Below are 26477 nucleotides of genomic sequence, written 5' to 3' on the forward strand. Positions count from 1 at the left end.
TGCCCAGGGGCACGGCGCACAGTTTGGGAAGCAGTACAGTCGTCAGTGTGAAGCATGGGGTGGGGGGGACACGGAGATGTCAGGAAGGAGAGGGCCAGGCCTCTATTAGGGTAGTGCTGGTGACAAAAAGAGATGAAGGGATGGATGGACACCTTGTTTAGGAAGTAAAATTGGTAGAACTTGGCGAGTTACTGCAGAAGAGGGGTAGGAAGGAGACAAGGGTGACTTCCTGGTGTTGGACCTCAGGAACTGGTGGATATCCTTCACTGAAGAGCAGTGCTTATAGAACACCCCCCCTTCCCAGCAGAGAGCAGTTGACGGGGTGGGGGATGGGGAGCTACGGGGTAGAGGAGAAGCTGGTATGAGTGGGAGATGGATTACATTGAACACACGAGCACATAAATTTAGCAATAGATAAATAAATTGAAAATAATGTGAAACAAGTTTCTCAATGCCAGAGAAAGTATTACATTTGAAAAGAAGGAAAACAAGAAAGACCTGGAGAAGTTGGAATGGAATTTAAGGTATCAGTATAAATTTATAGGATATACACACACTGAGACAAGTAGATATAAAAATGTGTTTGTGTACAGGTGCATATGTATATATTAGGTGTATATATGTGTAATATAGATACATGTATTTCCTAGTATTATCCACTAAGCCAGCCTAAAAGCAATGACACACCAGTATCAATAAACACACTAAGCACTCAGATCTTGGTCTCATTCTCCATTTTCTTGGAGCAATGGCCAATTCCTGGGCAGAGGCAGGGGAAGGGTAAGCTAAGTCCAGAACACATAACTATGCCAAACAGTAAGGAATTGTACAGTGAGGGAATGACCTTGACCTGTCAGGCTCATAGGAGGCAGCTTGAAGGGGTTCCACTGGCCAAAAAAATAATGATAGTAATGGATTATGATCCATTGACGAAAATAGGAAGCCATAAATCCATATGCTATTTTTCAAAAAGTATACGAATCAGTACATAAATAGAGGAGAATGGAAAGCTCTTCCTTACAATAGAATGCTAACTAATAAATGCAGAGGAAATGAAGAAAGTAGATCATCACCATTTGGCAACTATAATACAAGTAATTGATTCAGAAGGGAATCATCAGCTGACGCTAAGACTTGGGGGTGGAAGTTAGATAAATAGGATTTAGGCACAATCTCAAAATACCTTCCCACAAAATACTAAGACATCATTAAAGGAAAAAAATGGTAAATTTAATGGGAAAAAAACTTAGCAGACACCTACATGTCCAGGTGCTCGAGAACACAGCATCATTCCTATGGTATTCCTGCCAAGAACGCAGGACCAGTGTCTGGTCATGAGGAAACATGGGCGGAAACATTCTGAGGTCAGCCTAGAGAGTTTAGTCTCTGTACTCTAAAACTGAAGGACAAAAGGGGGAAAGACTGAAGAACTATGCAGAATGAAGAAGTCTGAAGAGACACGATAACTGCAATATATTCCTTCATAGGATCCTAGAGCAAAAAGGAAAGAGAGACGTTTTGGAGAAAATTGGCAAAATGTAGATGTTTGTGGGTTAGATGGCAATGCTGTACCAATTTTTGATTTCCTGATTGGAAGGATTGTAAGCTGGTTATACAGGAGAATAGCTTTGTTTTTGGGAAATATATCCTGGAGAGTTTAGGTGTAATGACTTGTTATTACACCTTAAAAGGTTCAGAAAAAGGTAAGGTCATTGGTAAGATCAATTGCTGTAATGTCTGTGTAAGGGTATGGAGAGAGATGAAAGAGAAGTGGTAAAAAAAAAATTACCAGTTGGGGAATGTGGGTAAAGGAGATACAGGAGTTCCTTGAACTCTTCTGACAGCTCTTTTGGAACAGTTGAAATTACTTCCAAATAGATGTATTTTGAAAATATTTATAGGAAAGGGTATAATCCTGAGAACGAGGGAGGAAGGAGTAGATGGAAGAATTGTTTGGTTTTGTACATATGAAATTTTATTTTCTTTGTAAACATACACACATATTACATACACACACACATAGTTGCTCGGTTACCAACCGAGAGGGACGTTCAGCACACGGTTGAAAACCTGAGTCTCAGCACAGGGGAAGGTCCAGTATGAACATCAGTTATGTAAGTGATCAATTTATAAAAGAAGAGGAGTTTAAATGATGAGAGATTACCAAGGAAACTGTGAAGGGCGACAGGCCACACTTTGGGCCTTGGGCGCTGTAGGGGTCGCTGTATGGAGAAGCAGGAAGCTGGACATGAAAACCAGGGGAGCCAGGGGTCAACTGAGCAGCACGGCAGAGAGCCCAACAAGTCAGTGACGTTCTGAAAATCCCTGCTGGGATCTGCTTACTTAGACTCCTCTTTTTTGATCTGGGGACACAGTAGAATTTGGAAAAAATTCTTTTTTCAACAGGTATAACCCAAAAATAAAAATACAGGGGTGCTTTCAAGAATAATTTTTTCCTAATTCTAAAGTTATAAAAGATGAACACAATAGAAATATATTTCTCATAAAGATGAGAAACAATATCAAGTTGAAAGGGGGCAAATAAATACTGTACATGCATGTCAGGAACTGTTGTAAGTGCTTTCCATGTATCAATCATTTGACCTTCATAATAGCCCTGTGAGGTAGGTAGTATTATTATCCCCATTCTTTGGTGCGAAAAATTAAGTAACTCACTCAAGGGCACATAGCTAGTTAATGGCACAACTAGGAAAGAACTCGAGACAGTTTGATTTGGGAGCCTGAGCTACACTGCTTCAGATGAGGGTAAATATTTAAGTCCTTATATGGGTTGGATAATCAATTACAAATAACAATGCTTCTTAAAGTAACCCTGTGAATGGCTCAGTATGTAGCATAATCAAACTTTTAATTACCCCTGAGTATTTACTGATACCCCTTAAGCAGGACATCTGCCAAAAACATTTAATATTGCACACACGGTCGGAACTAACAAATAATAGCCTGCATCACAGTGGTCACAAAACAAGTTAACTCTGTGAGACTGAGAAACCACATCAAAGGTTTCTGGACAGCCCTCTCCAAAGACTCAATTCTGACTCCCTTCCTGGCAGCCCTACTAAACCTGGAGACAGAAAAAAGTCCTTGGTGAAGCATCTCTGTTACCCATTTGGGGTCCCTATTAGCTCTTCTGTAATTACATGCAAAAAAAAAATGAGAGGGTGTAATGTAGAAAACATAAAATTAAATAAACTTGCCAAAACTACTCACATTCTTTAACACATTGAAGAAAGCTGAACAAGTCAAAGAGGTGTTATTTCTTCGCAGGTGCACACAAATACCTAGTTAATTAGTGTTGTCAAGCAGACAAAAGTCCTCCCCTAGAGGCTGCTGAAAAATGGGCCCATGGTAACGCTGTTCTTGGACCAGCTGTATGCAACCGAAATTATTCAATGCTTAGTCTGAAGATCAAGTTTGATCCCCATTTTGCCACTTAGTAGCACTGAAATTCCTTTTTGTTAAGATTTTTTTTCCTCTCCCCTTCCCCCAGCCCCAGTTGTCTGCTCTCTGTGTTCATTCCCTGTGTGTTCCTCCGTGTCCACTTGTATTCTTGTCAGCGGCACTGGGAATGTGTCTCTTTTTGTTGCGTCATCCTGCTGCGTCACTCTCCGTGTGTGTGGTGCCACTACTGGGCAGGCTGCTTTCTTTTTGCACGGGCAGCTCTCCTTAAAGGGCGCACTCCTTGCAGGTGGGACTCCCCTAAGTGGGGGACACCCGGTGTGGCACAGCACTGCGCATGGGCCAGCTCCACACGGGTCAGGAGGCCCTGGGTTTGAACCGCGGACCACCCATATGGTAGGCGATGCTCTATCAGTTGAGCCAAATCCACATCCCTGAAATTCCTTTTAACATTACTAGCATATATTTTACAGCACATTGTACTAGTTTAAGACTATTTTTTCATATTTTTCTCTTATTAAGCTTTCCTTACATTCCTTTAAGGTATTAACACCATTTTGCAGGTGAAATGACTGAAACTTCCAAGAGGTCACATTTTAAACAGAATACAGATTCCACCCTGTGACTCAGCTCCCAGAAATCTTTCATTACACCATGATGGGTGGTAACAGATTATTAACCAGATAACCTAAAGCCTGCTGACAACCTGGCTTTGAGCACAGCTTTTAAAATGTGAGCTGAAACTCACTTTCTTGATCTACAAAACGGGGGAGAGTAGTAATATGCAGTTTGTCAGGTTTTGGTGAAAAAAATGAATTTGAAAAAAACAAGGTCCTGAGACACAAAGCGGATGCTGGTTATGCTTATGGATCATCCCTTAGTTAGCTAACGAGCCAGCCCTCCTGAATCACCCTCCTTGACTGATAATAAAGGAAGCTCAGGTGCCACGGAAGGCTAGAAGGTTAAGATTTGCAGGGAGCTTGGGGAAGAGGGTAGATTTGGGACGTTGCTCTTCAAAGCCACTGGCAGAGTGTTGTCCTCCTGGATCCCAGCCCTCCCTACAGGGAGAGGGTGTGGGGGGGAGCTGGCAGAGCCTCCCAAAGTCAGAGGGACAGGGAAGCCTCAAAGGCCAACACTGCCGGGATAAACAAGAATTGGGTGGATCCAAAGAAACGCAGAGGAGAGCCCTGCAAAGAGTTCCAAAGCTAATAATAAAAGGTTCCTGAAATACAAAGACAGGAAGGCAGCTTCAGAATCACTGAGGCACTTGACGGTGCTGAGGTAGAGTAGAGACATAGACCCAATATTAGAGGGGCTATGATTTTTTCCCCTTCAATCTTTATTACAACTATTAGGGATTCCAAATCTAAAATGTCTGTTGAAGCAGGCACATATTCAAACATGATAACTTTCTCCTTTTCCTCTACCAAAATTCTCATATTCAGCAAGTCTCCAAGTCCTATTGATTTACCTTCAAAATCTTGTACATCTTTCCTTTAAAAATGATTTATTTGGCACTTATTTAAGAAACAATCTACAAAGACTTTGTAAACTAGTGTTGGATACTTTAAGATGGAATGCACCACTCTCCAAAAAAAACAACTGTTTCAGAAAATTCAAACAAAAAAATTAGAAACTGTACAGTATGATGCTTTCAGATTGATAACATATTTTTAAAACTTTTTTTTTTCAGACAGGCTAAGGTGGAAAGAGCTGGTGCAGGCCAAAAGTGATAGGAATCCATGTTATCTCCCCTTTATTAGAGAAGTTGAAGGTTTATAGAAAAATCATGCATACAGGATTTCCAAATACCACCCTAATACCAACACCTTGAACTGGTGTACAATATTTGTTACAATTGATGAAAGTACATTGTACTATTAAAGTCCATGGTTTAGTTTAGGGTTCAATGTTTGTAGTGAAGTTCCATAGATTTTTAAAAAATTTTTATTCTGTTATCATACATACAAGCTAACATTTCCCCTTTTAATCATATTCAGATATATATTTCAGTGCTGTTAATTGCATTTACAAGGTCATGTTACCATCACCATCATCCATTACCAAAATATTTCCATTTTTCAAATAGGAACCATGTTCATTTTAAGGCTTAACTTCCAATTCACTATCCTCATCTAGTTCCTTGGTAATCTATATTCTAGATACTGACTCTATGACTTTTCTTATTCTAATTATTTCAAATCAGTGAAATCATATAATATTTGTCTTTCTGTGTATGGTTTATATGATTCAACATGGTATCTCCAGGGTTCATTCATGTTGTCACACATGTATCAGGACTTCAGTATTTTTTATGGCTGAATAATATTCCACTGTGTATGTATATACTACATTTGTATTCATTCATTGGTTGATGGATACTTGGGTTGCGTCTATCTCTTGGCAACTGTAAATAATGCCTCTATGAACATTGGTATGTACATATCTATTTGAGCCCTTGCTTTTAATTCTTTTGGGTATATACCTAGTAATGGGATTGCCAGGTCATATGGTAGTCCTACAATTAGCTTTTTGAGAAATCGCCAAGTTATCTTCCACAGTGGCTGCACCATTTTATATTGCCACCAGCAATGAATAAATGTTCTTATTTCTCTGCATCCTCTCTAACACCTATTATTTTCCATTTTTGTAAAAGCATTCATTCTAATGGATATGAAATGATATCTCGTGGTTTTGATTTGCATTTCCCTAATGGCTAATGATGTTCAGCACCTTTTTCATGTGCTTTCTTTGAGATGTCTGCTCAGGTCTTTTGCCCATTTATTAAATGGGTTGTTTGTCTTTTCATAGTTAAGTTGAAGGATTTCTGTATATATACTAGATATTAATTCTGTGTCAGATACATGGTTTCCAAATATTTTCTACCATGTGTAGGTTGTCTTCTTACTTTCATGATAAAGCCCTTTGAGGAAGAAAAGTTTTTTTTTTTTTTTTGGAAGAGGTCCTGAATTCATATAGTTTTTCTTTTATTGCATGTGCTTTGGGTATAAAGCTTAAGAAACCAATGCATAACGCAGGTCCCGAAGATGCTTTCCTACTGTTTCTTCTAGGAGTTTGATAGTCCTGGCTCTTATATTTAGGTATTTGATCCATTTTTAGTTGATTTTTGTATATTATATGAGATTATATATATATATATATTTTTTGCAAGTGGAGATCCAGTTTTCCCAGCATCATTTGTGGAAGAGACTATTCTTTACCAATTAAGTAGTCTTTGCCACCTTGTCAAAAATAAGCTGGCCTTAAATGTGAGGGCTGCTGCTTTCTTCTTTTAAATCAATTTTACTGATAACATATTAATAAAGCATACAATTCATCCAAAGTATACTACAATGGTATTTGGTATAATCACATAGATGTGCATTCATCATTTGATGTCTGAACTCTCAATTCTATTCCATTGGTCTATATGTCTGTCCTTGTGCAAGTACCATGCTATTTTTATTACTGTGGATTTGTAATATGTTTTTCTTTTAAAGATTTATTTTATTTATTTCTCCCCACCCCCTCACTGTTTGCATGTACTGTGTCCATTTCTTGCGTGCTGGTCTTCTTTTTCTAGGAGGTAAAGGAGCCAAACCTGGGACCTCCCAAGTGAGAGGAATGCACCTAATTGTCTGAGTCACCTTCACTCACTGCTTTGTTGCATCTCTCATTGTGTTTCCTTGCTGTGTATCCTGGTTGTGTCACCTCACTGTGTCATCTAGTTGAGTCACCTTGCCACCCTGCATGTCACTCCAGCTCGCCTTCTTGCTCATCTTCTCCAGGAGGCACCAGGAACTGAACTCAGACTCCCATGTGGTAGGCAGGAGCTCAGTTGCCTGAGCCACATCCGCTTCTCCATAATAAGTTTTAAGATTGGGAAATATGAGTCCTCCAACTTCATTCTTCTTTTTCAAGAAGGCATTAGTGGGAAGCAGATGTGGCTCAACTGATAGAGCATCCATCTACCATATGGAGGGTCCAGGGTTCGATCGCCAGACCTTCTGACCTTGTGGTAAGCTGGCCATGTGCAGTGCTGCTGCACGCAAGGAGTGCCGTGCCATGCAGGGGCGCCCCTGCATAGCGATGCCCCATGGACAAGGAGTGTGCACCGCAAGGAAAGCCGCCCTGCATGAAAAAAGCACAGTCCGCCATACACATGGACAGCTGACACAGCAAGATGACACAACAAAAAAGACGCAGTTACCCAGTGCTGCCGGATAATGCAAGTGGATGCAGAAGAACACACAGCAAATGGACACAGAGAGCAGACAACAGTGGGGAAGGGGAGAGAAATAAATAAATTCTTAAAAAAAAGGCATTAGCTATTTGGGGCCCCTTACACTTACACACAAATTTTATGATTGGCTTTTCCATTTCTGCAAAGAAGGTTGTTTGGCTTATGATTGGGATTGCACTGAATCTAAAAATTGCTTTGGATAGTATTGACATTTTAATGATATGTAGTATTCCAATCCATGAATATGGATTATCCTTCCATTTGTTTAGGTCTTCTTTAATTGCTTTTAGGAATGTTTTGTAGCTTTCTGTGTACAAGTCATTTACATTTTTGGTTAGATTCATTCCTAGGTATTAGATTCTTTTAGATACTATTGTGAAGGGAATTTTTTTCTTGATTTCTTCTCCCAATTGCTTGAGTATAGAAACATTACTGATTTTGGGGTATTGATCTTGTACCCTGCCACTTTGCTGAGTTCATTTATTAGATATAGGAGCTCTGTCGTGCAGTTTAGAGGATTTTCCGTTTATAGGCATATATCTTTGGCAAATAGGGAAAGTTTTAGTTCTTCCTTTCCAATTTGGATGCCTTTTATTTCTTTTTCTTCCCTAATTACTCTGGTAAGAGCTTCTAGTACAATGTTAGGTATTAATAATAGTGATGACAATGGGCATCCTTGTCTTATTCCTGATCTGAGAAGGAAAGGTTTCAGTCTTTCACCATTAAGTAGGATGTTAGCTGTGGAATTTTCATGCCCCTTATCATGTTGAGGAAGTTTCCTCCTATTCCTAGTGTTTAAAGTGGTTTTATCAAGAAAGGGTGCTGTATTTTATTGAGTACCTTTTCTGCATCAATTGAGGTGATTATTTTTTCCCTTCATTCTGTTAATGTGATATATTATATTAATTGGTTTTCTTATGTTGAATCAACCTTGCACACCAGGGACATATTCCATTTGATCATGGTATTCTTTTAAGATGCTATTGGATTCTGTTTGCTAATATTTTCTTGAAGACTTTTGAATCTATATTCATAAGAGATATTGGTCTGTAGTTTTTTTTCTTCTGTTATCTTTAACAGCTTTGGTAGGAAGGTGATGTTGACCTCATAGAATGAGTTAGGGAATGTCCTCTCCTCTTCAATTTATTGGAAGAGTTTGAGCAAAATTGGAATTAAGTCTGCTTGGAATGTTTGGTCCCCTATGAAACCATCTAGTCCTGGGATTTTCTTTGCTGGGAGGTTTTGGATTATTGATTTAATCTCTTTACTATTGGTTTGTTAAGATCTTATATTTCTTCTTCTTTTTTTAAAAATTTATTTCTCTCCCCTTCCCTGCCTCCTCCCTCCCCCCCCAGTTGTCTTCCCTCTGTGTCCACTCGCTGTGTGTTCTTCTGTGTTCGCTTATATTCTTGTCAGCGGCACCTGGAATCTGTGTCTTGTTTTTGTTGCGTCATCTTGCTGTGTCAGCTCTCCGTGTGTGCGGTGCCATTCTTGGGCAGATTGCACTTTCTTTCACACTGGGCAGCTCTCCTTATGGGGTACACTCCTTGTGCGTGGGGATACCCTACGCGGGGGACACCCCTGGGTGGAATGGTACTCCTTGCACGCACAAGCATTGCACATGGGCCAGCTCATCACATGGGTCAGGAGGCCCTAGGTTTGAACCTTGGACCTCCCATGTGGTAGGTGGACGCCCTATCTGTTGGGACAACTCCGCTTCCCCTTATATTTCTTCTTGAGTAAATGTAGGTAGTTTGTGTGTTTCTAAGAGTTTGTCCATTTCATGTATGTTATCTAATTTATTGGCATATAGTTGTTCATAGTATCCTCCTTTTCAATCCTTTTTTATTTTAGTTAGGTCAGAAGTAATGTCCCCCTTTTCATTTCTAATTTTTGTTATTTGTATTCTCCTGTTTTCTTTGTCAGTCTAGTTAAAAGTTTGTCAATTTTGTTGATCTTTTCAAATAACCAATTTTTGGTTTTGTTGATGCTATTCTTTTATTGTCCTGGGTGGGTCTTCAGAGCCAGGACCCAGCAATCCAAATGGCCAATAAAAAGCTATGATCAGTGATCAGCCATGTACACCCCTGTTGTTGGAGAAGAGGATTTTTACATCCCTTTCTGTCCACAGCAGCTATTCAGGGACTGGACCCTGTGTGGTCTGCTATGAGAGTGGGGGATGGGTGCTGGTAGCTGCTGTATGGAGAGAACAATCTGCAGTTCTTTACCATAATTTACCAGCCTCATCCTCCATTTCTTCCCTGAATGTTGTACAGTTTTCTTTTGGCCCTTGGAATTTCCTAATAATTGTTAATTCCTGCTTGTTTAATAGCTGTTTTGGTGGAAGAACTGAATTCTGAAGCTTCCTACTCTGTCATCTTTCACAGAAGTCCCCAGAAATCCACTTTTTTTTTGAAGTACCAGGACTGGGGACTGAACCCAGGACCTCCTTTGTGGGAAGCTGGCACTCAGCCACTGAGCCACATCGGCTCTGAGTTGGTTTTATCATATGTTTTGCTCATTGTTTGTTTTTGTTTTTCAGGAGGCACCAGGAACTGAACCTGGGACCTCCCATGTGGGAGGTGGGCACTCAGCTGCTTGAGCGACATCAGCTCCAGGAATCTATTTTTAATGGCAGCAGTAAAAATGCCACAAAAAGTAGTTTTCCAAAGCCTAGTAAATCTCATAGAAGTCAGTTAGCAAAGGTTCTAGAAATGCCTCTGGCCACACTGTCAAGTTCTTATCTGCTGATACAGAGATGAGAGAAAATACAAGGAAAACTTGCTTCTTGTTCCTCTTTTACTATACCATGATTACTTTTTGCATAAATGTCTCTGGCATCCATAGGTGTCACATACATAATTCAAGAACACAAATCCAAATTCTGGATCTTGGAAAACAGAAGATTAATGAACCAAGAGGACATAAATGAGTTTTTCATTTACTGGGCTCATAGGTGTCTACCAACCCTTCAAGCGCTCATCACTTTCAATGCTAATGTAGCCATAGCTGTTGTGTTGTGTTTTTTTTTGCACTGTCTGGAGTCCACAATCACCTGCCTGCTTCTTTATTCCTTCATAGGCTTACTGAACATCACATTTCAGTTTTCACATTGCCTTTCTTTTCCTTTTCTTTTTTTTTTTTTAAGATTTATTATTTATTTATTTCTCTCCCCTTCCCTGAAGCTTCCCCCCCCGCCCCCCTGCCCCAGTTGTCTGCTCTCTGTGTCCATTCACTGTGTGTTCCTCTGTGTCTGCTTGTATTCTTGTCAGCAGCACCCGGAATCTTTTTGTTGTGTCATCTTGTTGCATCAGTTCTCCGTGTGTGCAGCGACATTCCTGGGCAGGCTGCATTTTTTTCGTGCAGGGTGGCTCTCCTTACAGGGCACACTCCTTGCGTGTGGGGCTCCCCTACGCAGGGGACACCCTGTGTGGCAGGGCACTCCTTGTGTGCATCAGCACTGCGCGTGGGCCAGCTCATCATATGGGTCAGGAAGCCCTGGGTTTGAACCTTGGACCTCCCATGTGGTAGGTGGATGCCCTATCCACTGGGTCAAATCTGCTTCCCTCACCTTGCCTTTCTAACTTGGGTAGGTCTTTATCACCTCCTTGGTTTCTGTATTCCCTCGAAATGACATTTTTTTGACCAACAGACCTGCTTTTGTGAACCAGCCTTTTGTGTATTGTGTTCCTGCACAGAAACCTTCAAGCCATCATCACCCAGCCTGTCATTTAAGGAGGTTCCTTATCCCTCAAATCAATCAATCCTGCACAATGCTATGTTGCTAACATAGAAACAGGCAATAGGAAAACACAGAAAAGTGGAAGACACAGTTCTGGCTCCCAAATAGCTGACCATGAACTGTTGGTTAATGTAAATCTTCTTTATCAACTTCATGGATGTGCTCATTTTCTCCCATCAAGCAGAGTGGATTCCAGAGGCCATGAGGACATTCATGTTTCCTTCATCCTATGTATCCCAGCAGGGAGGGCACACATTGAGTGCCCCACCCTGACACTTCTGCTGACTGCTCATTTCAAATTGATCTCCCCTTTTTCCAAATGCACATAGCACCTACAGCTTATTTCAAGTATTTCAGCCTCTAAATTATCATTAAACATTTATTGTGCATACTGGGAAAACAAAGAGGCCTAAGCACTGAGGACTGAAAAATTACTAAAAAGGAACACACAAAAATAAATAAAGAAAAAAGAAAAAAGAAAAAACAATGTTAAGTAGGTGGTCAAAATGAAGGTGCTTCAAAAATTCAGAGGATAGAGAGATCAATGTAGGCTGAGTAGATGAGAAAGGCTTGGGGGGAAAGGGAGAAATAATTCCAGGCAGGGAGAATAACCCAAGCAATGGCTTGGAGACAGAAATGAATATGACTTGTTCAAGAAAAAAGAGTAGAGCAATTTAGTTAAGAACTGTTGAAAATAGAGTTGGAGGGATCCCAAGCTATGGACTGGGGACTCTACTGGGCAATGGAAAGCACTGAGATTTTAGCAAAAGCAGGAACAAAATAATAAGAGAATTAAGGAGGATTCATCTGGCAACTATGTTTGGAAGGGAGGTGGTAGAATAGGTCTGGGGCAGAAATACAAAAAACCATTTTGAGCTTATTAAATTTGAGATCCTGATATATCACATAAATGGGGATATCATGGAGATAATTGGTGCTCAGGGAATGAGTTAACAAACTTCTTTTATAAAAGATCAGATATTAAATATTTTCAACTTTTCAGGCCATGTCGTCTGTCACAACTCAGCTTTCCAATTGTGTGAAAGCAGTCAAAGATAATATATAAACAAATGGGCATGGCTATGTTCTATTAAAACTTCACTAATGAAAACAGGCAGTGGGCCAGAGTTTGTGAATTCTTGGATTAGAGGAAGGGCCTGGGTTGAAGAAACAGACTCTCCAAATTCTTTCAGTTGGAGTCCCTTCTAAAGCCTTCATATAGTAATGCCCATTTGATAAAGAAGGATCCCAACTTTTAGTTGAGAAGAAGTCCAATAGTTGAAATGTGTCCCCTTAAAAATTTATCAAAAGATATCCATTTAAACTTTTCAGTATAACTTTTTATATAGAGACTCTTTACATCATCTCATAAGAGCTTTGCTAAATTATAAAAAATAAAATTGTTTACTATATATTTATTTAATGTTTATTAGAATTCCCTTCATTTGGGAAGAGGACTTGGCCCAGTGGTTAGGGCGTCTGCCTACCACATGGGAGGTCCGCGGTTCAAACCCCGGGCCTCCTGGATCCATGTGGAGCTGGCCCATGCGCAGTGCTGATGCGCGCAAGGAGTGCCGTGCCACGCAGGGGTGTCCTCCACATACGGGAGCCCCACGTGCAAGGAGTGCACCCCATAAGGAGAGCCACCCAGCGCGAAAGAAAGTGCAGCCTGCCTAAGAATGGCACTGCCCACACGGAGAGCTGACACAACAAGATGACACAACAAAAAGAAACACAGATTCCTGTGCCGCTGACAACAACAGGAGTGGACAAAGAAGAAGACGCAGCAAATAGACACAGAGAACAGACAACGGGGGGTGGGGGGGGCGGGCGTGGCGGGGAAAGGGGAGAGAAATAAATTAAAAAACCTTAAAAAAAAATTCCCTTCATTTAATGTAGGCCAACTTTATAATACACTAACACTTTGTTTTTATGTGTAAAACATAGATAACTTTATAATATACTAGGGTCTCTTTAATAAGGGTACACATGTAAAACTACATGACTTACGGAGTAAAAAGCAGGGGTAGGCTGTGAAGCTGAACTGCTGGCTTCCTCATTGGATGAGGGGTTTCAATGAGTGACAGAAGGCATGGATCACTACATAGCCATAATTCCCTCACATATTTCCAGGGATGACAAGTCATTTAAGATAAAGAAATGGCCCCAGCATAGCCATTATCTAGTATGTAAATGTCTCTCCATTTATGTGTAAGAAACTGGAGATTAAGGTATTAATAAGGTAGAGTTTTTGATGTCTGTGCTTCAATTCATGACAAGCACAATCATCAACCTCCTGGGTATGTGGTGTGCAGAGAACACCACAACCAGGAATATATGAAGGGTTCAGGTTAACAAAAGCACATGGCACATGGCAGCTAGTAAAATGTTCATTAAAATGTAGGAAACTGAGACACAAAGAAGTATCAATTACCAGAAGGAATGTAGAGTTTGAAGTCAGACAATGACAAGTTCAAAGAGAGACTCTACCATTTACTAGCTTTGGGATCTTGGAATTGTCTGCTCCTCAGAGTGGATGATTTCATTGCCTTATCTTCAAGTTCACTGATTCTTTCTTCTGCCAGCTCCAATATACCGTTGAACCCAGCCAGGGAATTTTTGTTATTGTAGTCTTCAGCTCTGTTTGGTGCCTTTTCATAATTTCCTTCTCTCTACTGATATTCTCTTTGTGTTCATCTATCATTTTCTGGATTTCCTTTAGTTCTTTGTCCATATTTTCCTTCAGCTATTTGAGCATATTCAGGACCATTTTTAAAAGTCTTTGCCTGGTATGACCCAGGTCTGATCACCTTCATTGATGATATCCAATGCTTTAATATTCTCCTTTGCCTCCTGTTTGTTTGTATTGTAATCTTGTGTTGAAATCTGGACAATATTTTAACATGTTAACCCTGGAATTTAGACGGAGGCATCTGTTCCTTAAGCTTTTATCCAGCAAGCATTATGATAGTGCTTTCCTTGAATGCTAGGAAGAACAAAAAGGAGGAGGAAGTGGAGGAGAGGAGAAAAAAGAAAAAAGGAAAACACCTTTCTCAGAATTTTCAGACAGATCTGTGTGAGCGCTCTCCTGCAGGGCTTATCCATATGAGTTTAAAGAATAGTGCCAGGTCACAGTGTAGAGGCCTTCCTGGTCCTTTCTGTGCATGTGTCTTGTTGGGGTATGTGCACTGGTCCTAGGAATTCCTCCATTTATGTACATAGGAATGTCCCCTCTTCCCTAGGAAACAGTTTCCTCATGGTCCAGGGCATTGTACTGTATGCCCTTCAGCCACCAGTACTTTGCCCCAGGCAGATACTTGACAGCTGTCCCTTAGCATTCTGTAGAAGAGCTCAGTGAACTGCCTTCTACATAAAAGGCAAGTTCTGGGGCAGTGAGTTCCTCAGGCCACCAAAACAGTAGACTGGGTCAAACATATATGTTTCCAGTATGTGCATAAGGGTTACTCTCCCTGTGGAACTACAACCAGGGATATATACTAGGAGCATGTGCTAGCTCCAAGTCAAGTCAATGAGAGGATGGGGAAAGGGCCAGCCAGGATGCCACAAGGTCCTACCACTTTTAAGTGGACTTTTTCCAATTCAGCAACTGCCCTATTGTTACTAAAGTCCTCTAACTTCTTCTTTTACTTTTTTTCAGCTTTGAAAAAAAGGTGTTTCTGCTAGTTCTTGTTGGTTGCTCAAAGCTTTTGTGGGTGAAAAAGCGGTTTTTTCTTTCCCCTCCTCCACCTCCACCCTGCTGGGGTTTTTTCTGATGTCTGTGTTCGTTCACTGTGTGATCTTCTGTATCTATTTCTCTTTTTTGCCTTCTCTTCTCATCTTTCTTCTTTAGGATTCACCAGGATTCAATCCTGGGGGCCTCTGATATGGAGAGAGGTTCCATGTCAGTTGCATCACCTCAGTTCCTGGTCTCTGCTGCACTTCACCTTGACTCTCCCCTTTGTCCCTCTTTTGTTGCATCATTATCTTGCTGTGTGACTCACTTGCACGGGCACTAACTCACCACGCAGGCAGTCGGCTCACCACGTGGGTACTTGTGTGGGCACTCAGCTCACTGCATGGGCACTTGGCTTGCGGCACGGGCACCCATGTGGAGAGTTAGCTCGCTGTGCGGGCACTCAGCTCACTGTGTGGGTACTCAGCTCACCACGCGGACTCTTGGCTTGCCATGTGGGCACAGGCCTGCTGCACAGGCACGCTTTCTTTTCTTCTTTTTCACTAGGAGGCCCCAGGGATCGAACCTGGGTCCTCCCATATGGTAGGTGGAAGCCCAATCACCTGAGCCACATCTGCTTCCCATGAACAGAGCTTTGAAGCTTCTTCACCATCTTGATCAGGGGGGTCATCGTTAATTTTTTATTTCCTAATTAAATGATATTAAAAGTTGCTAGGTTTTCCAGCTATGAGACTGCCTTCCCTCTTGGTAGAAGCCCTTAGCACAAGGAGCAAGCTCTCTTATGGCCCCCAAGATAATAGGTTATATTTATTCTGCACTCATAATACATTCAGACAGGAATCATTCAACTCAGCCCTTAACAGAGCAGTCATTCAGTTTACAGGGAATCCAGTTGAAGGACCTAGAGTAATGAGACCACGAGCAAGTAATTAGACATATCCAAATAGCAGGGAAGTCTATAGGAAAACCGGTGTGGTCTTTTTACCAAGTCACCATAATGGGGAAAAAAAAAGCAAAAAACAAAAAATGGTGGTAGTGGGGAAATTATGGCAGGGGTAAAAAAGATTTAAGACAACCAAATATAACCTGTATTACTTGATTTGCATAAGTGAGCAGGAAAGGACATATTTGCAACCATTAGAGAAGTGTGAATATGAACTGCTTATTTTTAGATATTAAGCAATCATTAATTCTTTAGTTGTGATAATGGTACTATGGTTAAGTTAAAAAAATGTTCTTTTTCAGAGATTGTAGCATTTGACATGGTTATGAATTCCAAAAATAGATACTGAATTATGTTTGTAATCTGATCTGTACCTGGGCATGATTGAGTTATGATTAGGGTGTTGAGTCCCCACCCCTTGGCGGGTGGGGTCTCACAGATAAAAGTCACAGCAAAGAACAATATTCAGGGATTCTGATCTTGGCATTTTGATGTTGGAGTTTGATGCTGAAGCCTTAAGCTTGAGCCCCAGGAAGTAAGCTCACATAGAAAACAGAAGCAAGCCTCAGGAAGAGAGAAACCCTGAGCCCAGGAAAAATAAGCCTGAGGAAGGGAGGAACCCAGGAAGCCTGAACCCTCACAGACGTCGGCAGCCATCTTGCTCCAACACGTGAAAATAGACTTTGGTGAGGGAAGTAAACTATGCTTTATGGCCTGGTAACTGTGAACTCATACCACAAATAAATACCCTTTATAAAGACCAACCAATTTCTGGTATTTTGCATCAGCATCCCTTTGGCTGACTAATAGAGAGATGCACACAGAAATATGGTAAAATATCATAAAGTCAATATTAGTCTTGAAATGCTTTGGTTTTGTTGTTGTTGTTGTTTTTTAGGAGAGATTGAATCCAGGACCTTGTACATTGGAAGTATGCCTAACCACTTGAGCTACATCTGCTTCTGCTTTGTTGTTATTTTCTAGTTTAGACTATGGAGCACGTAAATATTTTATACAATTATGAAACAAAATTAAATTAAAAAAATTTAAATCTCTAAAAACAAAAATGAAATAAATAGGTCTAAGAGTAGGTCAGTTTGCACTTTAATGACACAGAAATCCAATATTTTGACTAAATCCTACGGAAAAAAGAACTAAGAAAATTTAAAATATATTAGTATTGCTAGTAACAATACCGGTATTACTATTTTTAAGCATTAATGAAAATTACTTGTTTTATCTCTTTATATATATACACACACACACATATACTTGCATTTGTATTTATATTTATATACAATGTAAAGCACATAATTGCATTAATGTCATCAGGAACCAAGATTTTCAGCATTAAAGAAATTGGATACAAAGAAAAAAAATCAAAGAAATAAAATCCCTGTATTTTAAAAATGAACTGGAAATATCGGTATGAGCATGTTTCATTTTTCGCTTTTAAAAAAATCCTACTGACTAGCTTTTTCCTCTGAAAAGAACTAGAAGCACTGGGACATTGGGAACATAGGGCAGTGAGCACTCTTAGTGTCCAGATTAGTGGTCTCTAAATACCATTTCTCATGAATGAACCAGGGCTTTTTGGTGAGATAACCATTTCCAGGTTTTGGGCAGGAAATAATCAAGATAAGCCTGAGACTTCTTTCATAACTGAAAGCAAGGAAGCTTTCAACAACTACTGATGGCATATTCAAGGGACACAGGAACCAACACGAGGTCCTCTCACGGGTCAAAGACAGAACAATTGAGCCTAAAAAAGAGTAATGACTGCACTGTAGTAAAACAGCTAAGGTACTTAAAATCCACTGGTTTGTAAAGATACTGAAAATAAAAATGTATTACCTAGGGAAGTTGCTAGGGCATCAATTCATTGCTTTGTAAACTGGAAAGTAAAGGCAACCAATCAAGCTTTTTATACAGGTTTCCTGTATGGATTGTATTTTAAGGTAACAAAATAGAATTCCAGGAGGATTAATATAATTGGAAAATAACCCTTTTCAACGAATCATTAAACAATGGCTGTGAAAGAAGAATTTATAACAGATGGGCCACTGACAATACAAACATCGTGCAAAGAGAGATCAAAGACAAGTGCACAGCATTTCCCATGAAGCCTTTTTTGCCAAAAAATTGAATGTGAATCTGATCAAGCTTCTAGATCTAATTACTAATCCAGAGGAAATATATGGGACAGTGGAATACTTAAACAAACAGCCAATTCCAGAATGAACAAAAATTCTGTACAGCAAACAACTTTTTCCTTAACAACAACAAAAAAGCCAAAGTTTTAAAATGTTAAGAATGTTAAAATTGAGAGACTTAGGAAACATAGCAACCAAGTGCAATATGTGGGCCTTGTGTGGATTCAAAGTAAAAACAAACCAACTGTAAAAAAGAATTTGTAAGGTAGTCAGGAAACTGAAATAATGGCAATACTAGAAGATATTAAGGGAATTATTATTTTTTTTAAGGCACGATAAGAATTTATCTTTTAAAGATACATATTAAATTATTGACAAATGAAGAGACTTGCCGTCTAGGATTTGCTTTAAATAATTTAGTGGGGGCAGGATGAGCGGAAGAGATAAAACAGAATTGTCCATATATTGATAACTATACAAGTTGGACAACAGATACACAGGGGCTTACTTGACTCTTCTTTCTGATTCTGTATATATTTGTAAATATCCATAAAAATTTTTTTTAAATACTTCAGATAAAAAAGTAAGGTAAGCAGAATTGATGAATGCATAAATGGTAAAATGTTAACAACTATTATATTCTAAGTGTTAGGAATATGGATGTTCTTACTTTCTATATGTTTGAAAATGTTCATAATAGCAAATGATATTTTTAAAGCACTTAAACTCAGCAATGTCTCAGAGCTGGGTCAGGTTAAAAAATTTGAAATGGAGCTACAGAATGTAATTACCGGTATCTACCAATAATGCCCTTGGAATATTAAAGCAAATGACAAATTAAACCAAAAAAGTTCAAACTTGAACTACTAAATTATTAAGGAAAGAAAGGAAGAAAGAAAAAAGGCTAGAGATAAGGACTCCAGCTCTTAAAACAGTGAAACATGCTTATTATACTTTGACAAAAAGAATCTCCAATTCAAAGTAAAATCACAGTACAATCAAATGGGAGGGGAAATGCATTATTATTTTAGTCCAAGGTTTGATAGCAAACCTTTTCATTGATAATCAGAGAAGGATCTGGCTGGCACTGAAGCCTTCACGCCTTCAGAGATGGGGCAGAACAGCAGCCTCATGGAAGTCCAAAGCATTTGATACAGAGTTGTAAAATAAACCAATATAAAGCACTCAGACTATTTGTTACAAAGACATATTAAATGGCCTCTGACATCACTAGCTGTTGTGAAAGTGCTGTTTCTTGACAGAACTCAATAAATTTGAGCATGGTTGCAAATCCTCCGTGCCTACTAACAATGATCTTTCTCTTACCTGATGATGACACACTGGTTCTCTCTGTCGATGATCATGTTTCTGTACATATTATCTGCAAGAGCATAGATATGTGGTGGATTTTCATACTGTGCCTAGCAAAGCAAGCAAAACATAACAAAGCCATGGTCAGGTAAAGCGATACATTATACTTCTCTCCTTGGCCTTAGGAATGAATACTTATCATTGTTTAATTCTCCTGTAAGTACATCTTCAAGGTTGGATAATATAAGAATTCACAGAATTGCAATAACTTAGGATGGAATGTGGAAGGACTGTTCCACAGGCATCTGTGTGAGCCGGCCTTCAGATAGCACCTATGTCTTCAGATACTTCCCTACCACACCCTTCCTCCCAAGCACGCCTCTGCAGATGACATTCCATTTCTAATGTTTCTGAAGCACTCAAATAGAGGCCTACCAAAAACTGGACTTGACATGTTCTAGAATTCTAAATATCTATGTACTTTTTTCCCCGAGAGGCACATTACAGATTCTGGGACCCTGGAGGAAATATAAGTGAGGTTATCTAGGAGTAAGGAGAGAAACTTTAAAATTCTCCATAAGAAGCAAGGAGGTGTGATTTTTTAAAGATCTAAACTGATCTTTAAAGATTATTGAAAAAGAAATTTCTACCACACCAAGGTATTTTCCTGGGTTTGTACTCTAATCTCATGGGATATCTTATTTATGGATAAATAAAAAACCAACTAAATTCTCCTTACCTAATAAAGTTACTGTCTTAGGCCAATTCAGTCCTGTTTTAGTCAACGTTTTGCTACCCATCCTCACCACTCCCACAAAAATTATTGAAAAGAAAAACATGTGGGTTCTCACCCACAGGAATGGATTAGGTTTAAGAGCATGTGTTTCTGGGGTACATAGCTCCAAACCACCAGAGCCCCCGAAACTGTGAGCCCATACAATTACAAGGAGAACTTTCAGAAATCTCCATTATACCTGAATTAACAGTCGCTAGTACTTTGGGAAAAAACCTCTTATGGTACTCCTACTTTAGATGTTATTTATATACTACTCAATAGCAAGACAATTTCCACATTCAGTGCTATGCTTCCAACCTACACCTACGCCCCCCCCCCCCCCCCCCACTTTACAGACACGTATTTTGTCCTACCTCACTGTTTTTAGATGTGTGTTGAGACATGTTAACAAAATAATTTGAGGTGTACTACAGAATCATTTCCAATTTTAGAAAAATTTTTCAAATTTATTTGATTAGAATTTTTTTTTGCACTTCAAAAAGAAAGAAGGAAAGGCACTTCATGTAGTGTAGATCTGCAGTAAGAACACTCCTTAAATTTAAGATTTTCTAATGCAAAACACAGTGAGCATGAAAAGAAAACTAGATCTAGACTGAGAAGACATTTAGATTCTGCATCTCCCCTTAGTGGTCTAAAGTGGGGATCATAATTCCCACGCTGAAAGTCTCACAAGGTAAATAAGATGGTGGATGGGAAAGAATTGTGAAAAGGCAGAGTGACATGCAAAGGTAAAGCGTAATTTACCTAATCAAGCTTCAGCTTTCTTATGCAACGACCTACCACTGAAAAAGGGGCCCAGAAATTGTCACTCATTGCCAAGCTCCTGAAGATCAGAGTTCAGTCACTAGGGGTTACTGGCCAGGGGCCTTTGATGCCTGCACACCTGCTGAGCACTGCCCTCTTCCCCAGAGGTGGCATGCAGGCGGCTCCAAGGAAACCTGCCCAGAGATGCACATAGGCTACTCCTAGGATTGGTCAATCCAAGAACTCTATGTAGAGACCAGAATAGTGTGTTACTCCTGCCGGGATGCATGGGGGAGCCCTCATGATAGCAGTCTAGAATGGAGCTGCTTCTACCACAGATTGCTTGTGCAGAATTGTTTCTAATACCTCTTTGAAAATAGGGAAATAGAGGGTTATAAGACAGAAAAGAAGATAGGAAATAGAAGGGTATGGGATGGAGAGAAAGCTGTGATCAAATCATTCAATAAGGCTTCAAAGCTGCTTAACTCGCTTGCATGTAACACTAAAATTTCCTAAGTGGTTTCCCATCTATGGTTTCATTGAATCTGCCATTAAGACCTTACTTCCACTTCTAGCTCTACTATACAGGAGCTTCCAGTGATTTATCTCTGTGAGCCTCCATTTCCTGATCTGTGAAATGGGGCTAGCAACACCCAGCCAACATCCGGTGCTGTTTTAGTATCCATGTAACTGTTAACTAACACCGTACCTGGCACTCAGTAAACATCAATTTTACATCATTCTGTGTTACAATTAGCGGTAAATATGTATTTCTAGGGCATGTCTTCAAAGAAAACGCCTACGTAGCAACCCTTCTCAGAAAACTGGAAGGGAAAACGTGCAGGCGCAGCACCGGAGCTCGCCGCTCGCTCTCTGCCCACGAGCCAGCTCTGCGCCTGATGCCCCGGGCCGCGCCGAGCAGGGCGCCAGGGCAGGGCCCGCCGCTGCGGACAGTGTTCCCTTGTGCGGGGCGCCCATAAAGGCAGCATTATCAAAGGTCTTTCGCGTGGCAGCCTCCTTCGGCTCCAGCTACCAGCACCATTCATCTGGCAACAATGGGGTGGGCCCTTGCTCTGGGTAAACTGCCTTCCACTTCAACTGATGAATTTGTGTGGGCTCTCTTTTGTTTGTTTTCCAGGGGTCAGGATTAATGGACGCTCTTGTGTTTCTGCTGCAAAGGAAAGAGGCAAGGAAGAGGGAAGGAAAAAGATGCAGGGATGGGGAGGCTCCCGGGCATGTGACGAACCAAGGGATAAAATATCTTAATCAGGATTACAGTTTCTCCTTTTCTTACACAGCAGAGTTCGGTTTAAATAGGGATCAGGGTCACATTAATAAGTAAAGTAATAAAAGAATTATTTTTCACGTTCAAATCTTGGCCACAGCTTAACCGAGGTTCTGATTCTGGGAATGGGTCTCATTGCCTCATTTATTTTTTACCCATTACTGATTTTCATTCACTAGAATTTTGTGGCCATTGGTCTTAGCTCCCGTTTAACTAATTTTGTGTATAAATTAGGTTCAAAGATTAGATAGTCCTGTGCTTTTTTGAGAAGCACAACATTAGAGAGCAAACAATATCACTTACTTGAGCTTCCCCAACAAACAAGTCTAATAAGAAAATGTAAATGTATTGCTAACTTTAAGAAAAACGATCCATGCATCATAAAAGCTCTAAACACGAAGGTAATTTTGGTGGCACAAAACTTACCGCTCCTTGGTACATTTCAATTTCCTTTTCCCCAAAATATGGCATCTGCTTGAAAGGGTTGACTGAGATTAACACAGATCCTATATACGTCTGAATTTAACCCAGTTAAGGTTCATCATGAATTTTCATAGCTATACATTTTTTTAAAGAATTAAGTAATCAGACATTATCAAGAATTCATAATTATTGCCCAAACATGAAGTTCGTGTCCTTGTTTTCTGAAAAATTACAAATAAAGACAAAAGCAATTATTCAACTAGCTCAGGTTTTGTTTCTCTTCAGGAAGAATAATGAGTTTAATCACCAAGGTGCTACAAAAAAAAATCATTGTTTTAAATTAACTGAAGCACATTCTTTCAAGACTGGTGATGTGTATGCCCAGGAGAGAACAACACAAAGCAGAAATGGCCAAGGAATGAAAAAAAAAGTTATCACTTGTCTTCTCAAATGATACGTATTTTTTTTCTTGCAACTATCTCAAGTATACTAAAGACATCTTCATTTACTCATTTAATAAAGAGAGGGATGTAGGATACACTGAATATACTAATGGCCTCCAGAGGCTTAGGGAAATGGAGATGTATCCCAGAAGAAATTATTCAGAGAAGTAAATTACAAAACCAAAAGAGCTGCATAGATCAGGTTTGGTGGGAGAAGATATTATTTCTGTTTGAGGAATCCAGGAAAGCCTCTCAGAAGAGGGTGTGTTTATGCTGGGACTTGATAGTTTTATACAACACATTTTAATGTTGCCAAGATAAATGAAGCATCATTATAAAATAAAAATATATTGCCATTTATTCATTCAATGATCACTTAATTTGCCAGACACTATTTTAGATATTACAGGTACAGCAGTGAACAAAACAGAATAAATGAAACTCCCTGCCCTCATGGAGAAAAAAAAATAAACACACACAAACACACACTCAAAATTATTTTAGTCAATGATCTCAAAATAGTTAGAAATTTTACATTTAAAGATGTAAAACTGTAAGATTTCCTCTCCCAAGGGGACATTTATATACGGGGTGAAGAGGACCTGTGTGCCAAACAAAGTAGCTCAAGGTGTCTGCTCACTTTGTCTTGCTCCCCAAGTAAGTCACAATCTCTAAACCCTGGTTACTGGATGATGGGGATAAAACTAGGCCCTCTTTTTAAGCTTCTTCTGAGAATTAAATGAAATAATCAATATAAAATGCTTATTCAGCACAGTAGCTACCATATAATAGATTATATTTCCTTAACTGATTTACTCCAAGATGCATGCTTTGTTGCATTATTTTACATCTCTAAAATCTCGATAGGTATTTCAGTCGAGGCTTCTTTGTTTCAGTGAGACAGCGGCATTAAATTACTGGACACAAATGAGCCGTGTGTGGGACCGAAGGCATAATTTTTTCAAAATAGTATTTATAGATGAAAGTAAGAAGGCAGAGGGTCTTGGTTGCTATTTTTTTTAAAGATTTATTTATTATTATTTTTAAAAATTTATTTCTCTCCGCTTTCCCTCCCCCCCAGTTGTCTGCTCTCTGTGTCCATTCGCTGTGTGTTCTTCTGTGACCGCTTCTATCCTTATCAGTGGCACCAGGAATCTGTATCTCTTTTTGTTGCGTCGTCTTGCTGTGTCAACTCTTCGTGTGTGCAGCACCATTCCTAGGCAGGCTACACTTTCTTTTGCGCTGGGCGGCTCTCCTTACGGGGTGCACTCCTTGCACGTGGGGCTCCCCTACGCGGGGACACCTCTGCGTGCCACGGCACTCCTTGCGCGCATCAGCACTGCACATGGGCCAGCTCCACATGGGTCAAGGAGGCCTGGGGTTTGAACCTTGGACCTCCCATGTGGTAGGCGTACGCCCTAATCACTGGGCCAAGTCTACTTCCCCTTGGATGCTATTTTGCTTCCTTTTTTCACTGATTAGAAATCTTCAGACTTGAAAGGGTGGAACAGGAAATGCGGATGGTACCGAGAATGAAAAGGGAGATCCCTAAAGGTCATAGAAGAAGGGCCAAGAGTCCTGAAATTGGCAAATGAAGCTCCAGTTAGCAAAGGCAGGTACAGCAAACAATGTCACAATGTCAGTGGCCCACTTTTTTTGAGATAAAATTTATAACAAATTATTAAACATACAAGAGATGTCCAGGATGCTTGAGCTAAGGCTCAATAAATGTGATAATAAAAACAAACACTGACCCAACACACATTTACATGGCATTAACCTACACACTGAACAACCACTTGTTACTACTATCCATCCTATTTTTACCATAAGGAAACTGAGGCAAAGAGAAAATTTAAAACTTGCCCAAAGTCATGAGCTAGTAAGTGGCAGAGCTGTGATTCAAACCCAGGCAGTCTGGATGTAGGGTCTGCACTCTTAATCATTAAGCTACTGTGTCTTTCTAAGATCGGCAGGTATTGTTGTTATTATTGTCATTATCAGTAGTAGTCAGTAGTAGTAGTGGAATTGCCAGTTTTAACAAATAAAAATACAGAATAGCCAGTTAAATGTAAAGTTCAGATAAATGTTGAATTATTTTTTCAGTATAAGTATGTCCCAAGCAAAATCTGCGACATGCTCAGACAAAAGTTATTTGTTATTTATTTGAAATTCAAATTTAACTGGATGTCCTATATTTCATCTGGCAATCCTAAATTGGCAATACAAGGATGGAATACAGAATGGAGGAGGATTGGATTGGAGAGCTCTAGGGCCTCTACTGACTTTGATTCTATGATTCTTTGAATACTCAAAAATATATCTCCCTTCATTGGATCTTTTTAGGATCCCTGGCACATGGTGGGGACCTAACCAACACTGAATGAATGAGGTATGGCCCTCATTCTGATTCTCATGCTTAACAAATATACTGATTTTTATGGCTAACCTAATTTCTAAGAAACATAGCACTGCTATTGCCACCCTCATTTGAGAAGAGGAGGATATCTATGTCTACACTTTTCCCCAGGTAAAAACAAACTTCAGAAAATAAGATCCTTCCATGGGGGAGGTTCTCCTTCCCTTAGTTATAAAAATCTAGGCTGCTAAGTCCACCTTGTCCTAGACAAATTAATCATTGCATACAAAGACAAAAAAGCTACCCTGAAAGATAGCTGCCAAAGGCACCTCCCCATCAACTCCCTTCCCACCACTGAGCCTTGGCCACCCAATAGATATGGATTTGATTGGATGTGAGCTCCTACAGTAACCAAATTTTTTTCATTGCTAATAATATGCTATATATATATATACACACACACACATATATATATATATAAAGGGAAGAAGATGTTGCTCAAGTGAGAGGGCTTCTGCCTACCATATGGGAGGACCCAGGTTCAATCCCTGGGGCCTCCTGGTGAAAAAGAAGAAGAGAAAGCGTGCCTGTGTGGTGAGCCAGTGCCCGTGTGGCAAGGAGAGCACCCGCGCAGCGAGCCAGTGCCCGTGCAAGTGAGTCAAGCAGCAAGATGATGAACAACAAAAGAGAGACAAAGGGGAAAGTCAAGGTGAAGCGCACCAGAGACCAGGAACTGAGGTGGCACAATTGACAGGGAACCTCTCTCCACATCAAAGATCCCCAGGATCAAATCCCTATGAATCCTAGAGGAGAAAAAGTGAAAAGGGGAAGACAAAAAGAAATATATACAAAAGATTACACAGTGAATGGATATAGAAAGCAAAAACAGCAGGGTGGGGGAAGGGGAGGGAAAGGGGGAAA

At 40.0% G+C, this 26477-nt stretch overlaps 1 protein-coding gene across 3 annotated transcripts in view; it reads right to left on the minus strand.

The window, feature by feature from the left end:
• MYO1E (myosin IE) overlaps positions 1-26477 on the minus strand; it is a 220819-nt gene that overhangs the window by 98030 nt on the left and 96312 nt on the right. For all 3 annotated transcript variants that reach the window (XM_004452867.5, XM_071214222.1, XM_004452868.5), the window contains exons 3-4: positions 22758-22847; positions 19522-19616 (exon numbers count right to left, since the gene is read on the minus strand). In XM_004452867.5, coding sequence (XP_004452924.2) covers positions 19522-19616; positions 22758-22847 — 185 coding nt within the window. The remainder of the gene's footprint in view (positions 1-19521; positions 19617-22757; positions 22848-26477) is intronic.

Source organism: Dasypus novemcinctus, chromosome 3, assembly GCF_030445035.2.
Source record: "Dasypus novemcinctus isolate mDasNov1 chromosome 3, mDasNov1.1.hap2, whole genome shotgun sequence".
Lineage (NCBI taxonomy): Eukaryota > Metazoa > Chordata > Mammalia > Cingulata > Dasypodidae > Dasypus > Dasypus novemcinctus.